The sequence below is a fragment of the Cervus elaphus genome, chromosome 20 (genome assembly GCF_910594005.1).
Source record: "Cervus elaphus chromosome 20, mCerEla1.1, whole genome shotgun sequence".
NCBI lineage: Eukaryota > Metazoa > Chordata > Mammalia > Artiodactyla > Cervidae > Cervus > Cervus elaphus.
The window spans coordinates 138,453,653-138,464,890 of NC_057834.1; the positions used below are offsets into that span (position 1 = coordinate 138,453,653).

The 11,238-nt window shown below is 53.3% G+C and overlaps 1 protein-coding gene across 5 annotated transcripts in view; it reads left to right on the plus strand.

Annotated features, from left to right (window-relative positions):
• The window catches only part of LOC122678167, a 48,924-nt gene extending 39,973 nt beyond the window's left edge, over positions 1-8,951 (plus strand). For 3 of the 5 annotated variants that reach the window (XR_006336012.1, XM_043878730.1, XM_043878731.1), the window contains one exon: positions 8,482-8,951. Coding sequence is in view for 2 of the 5 variants with exons in the window: in XM_043878731.1 (XP_043734666.1) it covers positions 8,482-8,587 (106 nt within the window). In the remaining 3 variants the exon portion in view is untranslated. Of the gene's footprint in view, positions 1-7,626; positions 7,792-8,481 lie in introns of all 5 variants that reach the window. The other 2 variants (XR_006336010.1, XR_006336011.1) reach the window with 1 other exon arrangement.
• The last annotated feature ends 2,287 nt before the right edge of the window (positions 8,952-11,238 follow it).

Sequence of the window (11,238 nt, forward strand, 5' to 3'; positions counted from 1 at the left end):
CGTATATATATCTGGGCCTCCCAGGTGATACAGTGGTAAAGAACCTGCCTGCCAAGCGGGAGATGTGGGTTTGATCCCTGGATCACAAAGACCCCCTGGAGAAGGGCATGGCAGCCCACTCCAGTATTCTTGTCTGGAGAATCCCACAGACAGAGGAGCCTGGTGGGTGACAGTTCCTGGGGTCGCTAAGAGTCGGGCACGACTTAGTGACTAAGCAACGGCAACAATAACAAATATCTATGTATGTATAAAGCTGAATTACTGTAAATCAGCTATACTTCAATAGAAGTTTTTTAAAAAAAGGACCTTTCCTGCACGCTTTTACACCTATCATGTATTCGCTATAAAGCATTCTAAATAAGAAATCTGCGATTTAGGTTTCATGAGTTCCTCACCTCGGGGCACCATTCTGACGGGGCCGAGGTCCGCAGATGCCAAGGGCGATGCTCAGAGGGTGCCTCCGCGTGCAGGGGACTCACTGGTGGCCATTTCCCAGCGCCTCGTGCGCGTGCTCCTCTGAGCTGCTGGCGGTGACCCCTTCGCTCTGCTGGAAGCTGCAGGCATTCTGGTCAGTCACCCTTGGTGGAGTCTGCCCAGTGGGGCTCTGGGTTCTTGGCCAAAGATCAAGGCCAATGTCAGCTTTCTTCTCTCTCCAGAACTTTCTGCTGTGGCTGTTTTGTCCTGAGAAACCCACAGTTCCCGAAAGGCAGCCTGTGCATGAGAGCCTTCTCCAAGGAGGGTTTTGGCTGGTGGACCCGGGGTCCCTGGAGGGGCAGATGAACAGTAACGTTGAGGAGTTAGCCTTCAGTTACGTCACTGTGTGCTGTGCCAAGGCCCTCCATTTGTGTCCGACTCTTTGCGACCCTGTGGACTGCAGCCCCCCAGGCCCTTCTGTCCATGGGATTCTCCAGGTAAGAATACTGGAGTGGGTTGCCCTGCTCTCCTCCAGGGGATCTTCCCCACCCAGGGTTCGAACCAACGTCTTTTATGTCTCCTGTATTGGCAAGCGGGTTCTTTACCACTAGCCCCACCTGAGAAGCCCATCCGTTATGTTAGAACAGCTACTAGATCAAATGGTACAACTTTCTTGGTCGCGATCACCAGTTACATCCATTGTGTTCGTACAGGGCTGAGCATTCTCCGTGTATGTTACATAACCTGTCTACCATGGGAACCAGCAAGGCAGTATGCATGAAGGAAGGAATGTATGTATCAAGGAGCGAAGTGCGAATAAGCACAGAGAATGTTCTGGATTAACGTAACTGTTTTTCCTGAAAACAGAGGGAAAAAGCAGTAAGCTGGAACTTACAACCAGCAACTCTTACTCTCAACGTTTCTCTGACAAGGAGGGCTGGGAGGGTGGGAGTGGTTTACTGGAAAGAAATGCAGGAGTGTCTGCTCAGGACCAGAGTCTGGACCTAAAGGTGCCTTGCTGGACTGTCGTTACTGTCAGCATGCAAGTCACGAGAACCAGGTTGACGGTGCCCACACTTCAGTGACTGAACCAGAAGATAAACTCGGGCCATGGACCCAGATCAAGAAGGAATGGGAATACGTTTACACAAGGGAGCAGGATTCTGGAGCACCCTGAGGCCAGAGCCTGGAAAGCCCAAGTGCAAACAGCAGCAGCTCCTTCAGAAGAAGCAAAACAGCACGGAAATCAGGGCGTCATCGCTGAAGGACTTTTCTGGAAATACAGCAAGATTGGGAAAAGCAGAGTCATGCGATCTCTAGGACATGGAATCAGCAGCCACAGGTGTGACAAGATGCTTCCTCGTTCAGCATCAGAGAGAATCTGCCGGAGGCTAAGGGCAATGAACTGACACCTGGGGGTCCCCCAGCCCAGCCCACCCCCTTCCCCCCGCTACACACACATTTGCTCCCTGGACATTCGTGGAGTGAAAGACTGAACCCATCAGAGGACCCGCCTGGTGAGGTGAGAGCCAAGGGGGGTGGGATGCTGTGTGTGGAAAAGGATGGTCTGCTGCCAGGGTCCTTCCAAGCGCCCCCCGGATCCCCTTCCCTCTGGGAGCACCCCAAACTCCCGGATGGGGCGCTGCCACCAATGAGGTGACAGGCAGTGATGCCAGCCTCCCTGGGCGAGTGAACAGAACCCCAAACTCCCGGTTGTGATGGTGCTCCAGGGAGCACCATTGCCCGAGGGCTGGGAGAGCTTTTGCAGGGAGACTCTTACCCTGCAAAGCAGGCTGAGATAGCTTTATACGGTTGTTAGAATCTGCATCCACAGTACACAGACTGCTTCATGCCCTCCCCAGCAGAGTTACAAGCAGGGTTTACTTTCTAAGTTCCAGCAAAAGACACCAGAACACAGACATCCTAGAGGAGAGGAAGGGAGGCAGGATGGGCCCGCTGAGGGTCTGCGCTGAAGCAGAGCCCGAGGTGGGGCTCCCGGGAGGCAGGGAGGGGGCGGAGAGTCATCAAGGCCCCACTGGCTGACTCTCCCTGGGCCTGACCTGGCCCTCGCCCACCCGGCCTGGACAGGTCCCTCCGGCAGGACTGGCCTGGGTTCGCGGGGCTCGTCGTGCGTGGCTGGACCTGAAATCTGCCTGATGCCAAACAGGAGTTGTCCATGGAACAGTGGACAGAGGGGTCTCGACAAGTCAGAGGGAGAGAAGTCGAGTTCGGTCCACATGGGGCAGAGGCCCCCCACAGAGGCAGCCCCACACTGGTCCTGTTGCAGGGCCTCCACTGGGGTGAGCCAGGATGCTTGGGTGTCCAGGGACTCAGCAATCCCCAGGTGGGCCTGCAGGCCTAGGGTGGGGGCACATCCTCCGGGTCCGGAGGGGGTGCTGAGACCCTCTCCCTGACTTCCTGTCTCTACCGGTACCCAGAGAGTTGCCACCAACCTGTTTCCCAAACGAGAGAACACACTGGAAGATTTATTTTCTGCAGAAAGACATAAAACAAATAGGAAATATTATTTCAGAGAGCCGGAGCCGGGTAATTATTTATGAATGTATTACCGACCATATGGTTTCCCACGCTGGTTTGGGGGGAGAGTAATGATTTTTATAATTACCTGTGTTTAGAAATACCTTCATGCAAAGAAGTAAATATGCCTCCTACTGAGAACAGAAACAGTCTCTCTGCTTCCATAATTAGTGAGCGTTTCTTTAGCCAAAACCTGAAATTACTTCTGGTTTCTCGGGGCAATGGGGGACCAAGGCCCCGGGCCAGGACCCAGCCTGCAGCCCTCCCCGCTCTCCCAGGCATCATCCTTAGACTGCCCACTGGTCTGACAGAGGTGACCAGGGCTTGGGGGGCGGTCAGGCCCAGGCCTGCCCTCGGGCTCAGGACCCCCGCCCCTGTCCACGCTTGAATGGGACCCACCTCTCTGGCCACCTGCTGCAGGCCCTTCTCCTGTGTCCAAAGCCAGCTTCTACTGTACGTGGCCTGTCGCTTCCCCGTCTGGAGCCTCCGGCCCCGTGGTCTACAGTGATGGCCCCTTAACACTTGTGGTGCGAGATGCAGACAGACCAGGACACAAAGCTGATGGAATGAGCAGGGCGATTTGGAAGCTCTTTGATTCTTGGATGATGTCTTTCCTCCTTTGTAGGGGGAGTCAAGTGTTTTCTCTTTGGATTGATGGGCATTTGTGATTTAAATACCGTCATTTCTTGTCCCTTCCCCAGAGTCAGTTTTCTGAGTTAGCAATATGCATGCGTGTGTGTGTGCATGTTGAGGGGGCAGAGATGGGGGAGAGGGAGTTGGGAAGACATCTAGGCCTGCAGTTGGCTGGACTTGAGCTTGGGACCGCAGGCCCATCGTTGGACCCCTGACTCCACGGCCGCTGCCGGACACCAGCCGTGCAGAGCAGCGGTGGGGACCCCGTGCAGCAGGGCGGGCCTCTCGGCTGCCCCGCTTCCCCACCGCCTCGCTGTGAGGGGGGGCGATGGCAGCGCAGGCCTCCTGGGGGCGGGGGGTGCGCTTGTGTCTGTAAGAGGCCTGGCCTTGATGCGTGCTGCGTGCATACACGCGTGTGCCCGTGTGCACACATGCCTGTGTACGTCTGTGGGAGCCGGGCTGCGGGTGGGCAGGGAGCGGCTGCTGGGCTTGGGAGTCAGGCCCGCGGCATCTGGGGGAGCTGGCTGGCAGGGGGAGGGGGATCGGGGTGGTCTGGGGCCCTGCGGCTCCAGGCTCCAGGCTGCGCTTTCGCTGTCTGCTCGCACACCCAGGGCTCGCACACATGTTCGTGGCCTCAGATGAATGCCTCAGGCTCCGGATGCTGCCTGCTGGTAAAGCCACGTGCCCAGCAGCGCTGGAGATGTTTCTCCAGGACTTCCGGAGATGCCTCCCTCTGGATAACATGTGCATTTTGCAGGCATGGCTTGTGCGGACCTGTGAGTGGCTGGTCGGCCCCGCCTATGGCCACGACGCCCAGTCATGTGCAGTTAGGACGCGTGTTTTCTCTGCTTCTGACCCAGAAGCTCGTGACTTGTAGGTGGAACGTGACTGGCTCTCTTTAGCGAGTCTGCTCCTTCCGGGGCCCCCAGGGAACAGGTGAGCCCGCAGCACCCGCGGGGCAAGCGACAGCCCGAGTGGGTGAGGGGAGGGGGACCAGGGTGCCTGCTGACTGTGTCCTGTGCCCCGGGAAGTGCCAGGCTAGCAAGACCGGCAGTTCCCAGCCGCTCCCTTCCATTGAGCGAGCTCCGAGCTCTGCTGTAGGGTTTCCCTCCCTAACACACTGGGAGCATCTACTGAGCACTTACTGTGTGAGGGATGATCTGGGGTCATCTCCGTCAGCCCCAGGCTCTGGTTGGGGCAGTGAGTGTGAATGTCGTGTTTGCACACACGTAGGAACCCCTGCCCCTCACTGCAGCGTGGGGCTGATCCATTTTCAGGGGCTCTGGGAGCGAGGCATCTGTCTGGAGCCCCAGGTCATGGGGCCACTGCTTCTGAGTCAAGGCCAGTTAACGGAGGAGCTCCGGTCCACCCTCACTGCTGACAGAGCGTCTGCTCGACCAGGCCCTTTCCGAGACCCTGTGGAGTGACAGGCATCTGTCAGCTTCGGAAGATCCAGAACGTCCCCGACTCGGCTCCTCCCTGCGAGGGACTCGCTGCTTCCTGCTGGAATCGGACAAACACAAATAACCCCAATCTAATGAGATAAGAACACAGATGGCTTCAAGCAAGGTTCAGGGTTAGGCATAATGAAGGCAGCAGATGGGGAAATTCAAGTGAAAATTCAGTAAAATTTTAATTGAAAGATGATGTATTTCCACCCTAAGATCTTTTTGAGATGAGCTCAAATTTCACCCCCGTGGCCCTTTCCCCAGCAAACATGCCATCCCTAATCGAGCCTCCTCCAAGCTGTGTGCACGCCTCCCCTCGCCCCCTAGCCTGGAGAGCTTGGCCCTGTCACTGTTCCCTGTCCCAGTCCCAGGAGGAGGCACACACGTCCCTCTCAGTGTGGGCAGAGAGCAGGTGAGTTGGAGGATGGACGCCTGGCGCAGTGGAGGCAAGACCCATTAATCGGCGCCCCCTCGGGCTCCCAGGAGGCCCCAGACGTCCCGGGTCTCAGTCTGTCTTCCTCCTGGGTGTGCTGGGCTGTCTCTCTCTGCCATCATCTTGGGGATCAGCCACCACCACTTCTGGGAAGCTCTCTGCACCCTGGTCAGGGAGGTCCCTGAGGTCCTTGTCCCCAGGACATCCTTGTGGCTTTAGGAGACTCTGGACAGATGGCTCAGGAGACAGGGGAGCAGTGAGGGGCCAGTGCTCCTAGGGCCTGGTCCTGTAGGCCCAGCTTATTTTGGAGGGCAAGTGGAACTGCCCCTTGGGGTTTGGTTACTGATGTGTGGCCCTTTCTGCACAGGCTACGGCTGGGAGCTCACAGAGCATCCACTCCCCCTGTGCCCATCTTTGCTCCTCTGTCCCTCCTCCAGGCCACCGTCCATCTGTCCTCTGGAACTCTGCATGTTGCGGCCGTTTTGCATGACATGCAAAAAGTCATGTTGTGGTCAAGCAATTAGTCAATGTATCAATTGATCAGTCTATCCAAATATCTGTCCACCCATCCATCTGTCCATCCATCCATCTACTCACTCAAACTTTCTTCAACAAAGATTGAATTTATATCCCGAAGAAAGTGGTAGGATGGTCAACCATGAAACCTCTCACAGCATCTTAAAACACAATCATAGGGTTATTTTTTTTTTAAGATCAAGGGCAACCATGTGAAGTATTAGTTGCCTTTTATTGGATATCTATTGTGGGTCTCCCTTATACTGAAACACTGTGTATTTTTTTCATGCATTAATGATTGGCACAGCAAGATTTTTTCCTGGGTCAGCTTTCTCCCCTGCTACATCACCTGCTGGAGAAGAAAATCTCAATCAGAGCACAGCTTTGAATAGCACGTTTGAGGAAGGTTAGCTGACTGTAAAGGTAGTCTTTGCTCTTTCAGTGGTTTGGCCCTGGTGGTTCCACCATGATTTTGTTAAGAGGTGATGCTGAGATGGCTCTTTTGAGGCTCTTTCCTGTTGGACATGGACACTTCTGGAGACTCATAAGACAAGCTTTGTGGGACCATCTCTTAGAGGAGAGGGGTCACTTGCAAAACACATGAGGGATCCTGGTTGGAGGTGAGGGATCGTCCAGCTCAACTTAGATGAGTCTTTTTATTATTTAATTACTTATTGATTGCTTTGTAACACATCACCCAAATATAGTGGCTTTAAACAACAGACACTTGTTTCTGCGGGTCAGGAATCTGAGCTCTCCCAGCTCTGGAGGCCGGAAGTCCTCAGTCAAGGGTTGGCAGGGCTGTGCTCCCTCCAGAGGTGCTGGGGGAGGGTCCTTCCAGCTGCCAGGGCCCCAGGAGGCCTTGGCTCCTGGCCATGTCACTCTGCTCTCCAGCTGCATGTGGCCTTTTCTGCTTCTCACTGTGTCTCCTCTCCCACTTCCTCTAAAGAATCTGTCGTTGGGTTTAGGGCCTACCTGAGTCAGCTGGGGCTTCTGTGATGACTCAGAGGGCAAAGAATCTGCCTGTAATGAGGGAGACCTGGGTTCGATCCTTGGATCAGGAAGATCATCTGGAGGAAGAAATGGCAACCCACTCCAGTGTTCTTGCCTGGAGAATCCCATGGACAGAGGAACCTGGTGGGTTATACAGTTCACAGGGTCACAAAGAATTGGACACGACTGAGCATAGCACTTCCACTTTTTCACTTTTGAGTCACCCAGTGCGATTTCATCTTGAGACCCTTAGTTACTTTGCAAACACTCTTTTTGCAAGTAAGGTCAAATTCACAGGGTCTGGAAGTGAGGGCTTGGACACATCATCTGACGGCCACCATTCAACCCCCTACACCCACTTTGACATCATTCAAGAGTCCCCTGCCCACCTCACCCTCTCCGCGCCCCTCTGCAGAGGGTGAGGAAATAACGGGAGTGAACTGGAGGAGGGGAAGGAGGCTTCCTGGCCGCTGCCTGGCTTCAGTGCTGCTGACGTGCCCATCTGGGATTTTAGGAGATGACCATGAACTCCTGGTGCTGTTCGTTGTCTTCCACGTCATGACTATTCATCCTGTCTACACTGAAATTTTGTTTCTAGGCCAACTTTGTTTGTTTCTTATTTTCAAATAAAATTTGGAATTTTTTCATCAGGTTCTCTCCAAACTTTGATTGGAATTTGGACTGGAAGGGCACCACGTGTGCCCACTAATTCTGGGGGAACAGATACCACTCAGCACTGAGCCCTCCTCTTCAGGAACCGACAGCCAAAGTTTGTTCATCCAAATATTCTTCACGTGCCTCAGAACAGTTTTCAGGGTAAATAGGTTTCACCTCGTTTCTGTTAGATTCGTTCCTAGATGTGTGCCACTTTCCAGTAGTAGAAATTTGTTTTAACTTTGAGAACTAATAGTTTCTAATATACAGGAATGCCCATGATTCTGATATATATACACATCAGTTTCTTAGTTGGCATACGTATTGGTTTTGAGAACTTTTCAATTTACTATTTGGGTTTTGGGGGGTTGGTAACGATATTACCTGTTCTTACAGACAGTGGCCTAGATTTATTTCCATCATTCTTTGCCTCCGAAATGGGAGCTGTGAGGAATTGTTGTTAACACGCGTGCCTTGTGTGTAGCCGTGTTGGTAATAAACATTTAGCTTTAGACCCGTGGTCACTTGGTTACAGTGCTTCCCAGCAGAACCTTTATTCAGTGACTTTCCATGCTCAAGCTGTAAGTTGTGATTGCCCTTTGAATATGTTTGTGTAAGCCTCTGGAAAAGTCTGTGTGGAGGAAGGGTTCCTGGGCGTATTCTTGGAGAAATCCTGCCCGTCCGGGGATGTCCTTCTGTTGGCCGACAGTGGCCCCGGAAGTCGCACTCAGGAGACCCTGCAGTCTCATCCCCACGTCCACGTTGTCTGTCTTGACTTCCAAGGCTCCGTTTTATTCTCTGCATCTTCTGCCTTTCAGTTTCCTTAACGCAAGCCTCTTTTCCTCTTTACAGTCTCATCCTGAGGAACCCGTTTCCGCTGGCTCCATCCACGTGGCGACGTGTCTGGGGGACCCAGGAGTCTGTCTTTGCCTACGACCTCTCCTGTGACTCAGAGTGATGCTCAGCACCGTCCAACTGAACCTTGCTGCTCTTTCAGAGGCAGACTGGCTGTGGACCAGTCCTTTTTCTCTCATTCGACACACTCATCACTCTGACTTCCTAGCAGAAAGTCCCGGAGCTTAGGGCATTCGCTTCTCTGTGATGCTGGCATCCCCAGCCTCAAAATTATTCCCACTGACTCTGTGAGCTAAACACCTGTTCTTCCTATGCTGTTTACTTGAAAGTCACCAAGGGAAAGGTTTCATTTGTTTTCAAAAGGTTTTATTTTTTAGAGCATTTTTAGGTTTACAGCAAAATTGTGCAGACAGTACAGTGGGTTCTCAAGGGTCCCCCTTCTCTCATAGCTTCTATTATTAACCACTGCACTGGTGTACGTTCATTTGTTTCAACCGATGCACCAACATTGGTAGATGATTACTAACTATTGACACAGTTCCTAGTCGACTTTGGGGTTCACTCTGCCGTAAAGCCCCAGGGTGCCGACAGAGGCAGGCTGCTGCGTACCCATCAGAGCATCATACAGAACAGCTGCCCCTTCCTAAAAACACCCCGGGCCACCCACTCATCCTCTGCCCCTGCCCTGGACCCTGGCGGCCACCCACCCTTTTCTGCCCCTGTAGTTTTGCCTGGTTTGTTTTCTAAGATGGGGGATGGTTTGTATGCACAGGAGACAGCTGTGAGAAGAGAGCTTAGAGGTGTCAGGAGAGGGAGTGTGCTTGGAGGGCGAGGCCCTGGGGAAACCAGGAGGAGCCCAGTGCAAAACCAGGCAAAGAGGAGTCTGCAGGGGAAGGGAGAAAGCCTTCGCCCCAGAGACAGGAGGCCTCGGGAAGGCGTTGGGGGAGGGGGCCCTGGAGCAGCCTGCGGGTGTGGGATTGTCTTGAGAGAGAGGATACTGAACATGGAGACGGCAGGTTGGACAGCAAGGGGCACGGACGACCGTGGAAACCACAGTTTGCAAGTGACTAAAACCCACTGAAATGTGAAGCCAGGTTGGCACGGCCTGTGCGACAGAAGGAGAGGGGGAGAAGGTCAAGGGTGCAGGTGGCCGACAGGAGACGCGGTCTGTGAGGGGCAGCGAGGAGCCAGAAAGGACCTGCTCTGGAGCGTGGCCCCACTTCCGAGGGCCCCTGTGTCCCTAACCCCAGTCACACCTGGACAGCCCGGGAGAGCCAGGTGCCTGTCCCACCTCGGAGAGAGTGGAATTGGCGCTGCCTCCTCTCAGCTGGAGACTCCGAGGAACCAGGACTCCTGTGGACGGCTCCCCTCCAGCTCTTTCTTCCCTGAAATATGTGCTTGGAACACATGTCTCTTTGCAAAACATCTCTTTCCAGAGAATTCTTTAATTCTCTCTCATTTTTTTTTTGTCAGTAACATTTTGTGTTTTCATAAAAGCCATATTCCATCCGTGTTATTCTGTAGCACTCTTGCAGAGCCAGATCTATTTTTTAAAAAGCATTTGGCACTCTGAAGTGTTACATGTGGCTTGGTGAAAACAGCAATATGCAGAGATTCAAAAGATGTCAGTCCATGTTAGGTACAAAACGTGTTCAGCCTTAGCTAACATCCAGCATAAACAGGCGTCAGCAGGAGAGACACCATGGCCCGTGGCCCTGAGGACTCAAGTCCTCTGTGCTTCTGAACTGCAACTTCTCAGAAAGAGGGAGGAAGTAACATCTCCTAGGCATGTTCTGCGGTAAGAACGGCTGCTCAGGGCAGATCAGTCAGGCATCCAGGTAGGAATCCCTGAATGCATTCTTACACCTGCCGGGACACGCCAACCAGCCAAGGCACGTCTGCTTCCTTGTGGATGGTGTCGCCTCAAAGTCATGAGCCTTGGTGGCCTGGCCCACCGCCCGGCTAAGCCCTCTGTGACCTGACTGAATCTTTGCAGCAGTCCCAGTAGAGAGAAATGTGGCTGCCAGTGTCTACAGATGGGTAAATGGGTTCCTGGAGAACAGGGCTGAGCTGAACCAAGGCTTTCCTCCCAGAGTCCTTGCATGGCCACTCAGCCACACATGGCTGCCCCCTTGACAATAAGGAAAACCCTGATCATTGTCATGGTTGTCACCTGGCCCAGGTATGCATTAGAGCAATGCATCTCTTGGGATTTCGGGTCAAGGTCACTCAGTATTGTATTGGGAGTAAGCTATCATAGGCTTGTTGGAAGCCTGTGAGTGACTAGGAAGAGCCTGTCCTCCTAGGGAAATACCACTGCTGTTCTGACCATAGTACGTTGTTAACCATCAGGACAGTATTGAAACTGAACCTCAATGATTAACAGCCTCCAACCAGTACACAGCGTTTCTGAAAGCCAGCCAATCAGGGACAGCACCATCCTTCTGAAACCAAGGCAATCAGCTACATACCACTCTCCCAAATACCAGCCAACCAGTGACAGTGCTGCCTTTCTGAAAGCCCACCAATCAGGGACAGCCTTGCCTTTCTGAATGCCAGCCAATCAGTGACAACACCATCCTTCTAAAAGCCAGCCAATCAGTGACAACCCCGCCCTTCTGAAAGCCAGCCAATTGGCTACATACCATTCTTCTGAAAGCCAGCCCATCAGTGATAGCCCCATGGTTATAAAAGCCAGCTCCCAAAGACAGTCTCACTTTGGTGACTGAGATGCCACAGTTGCAGGTCATTCTG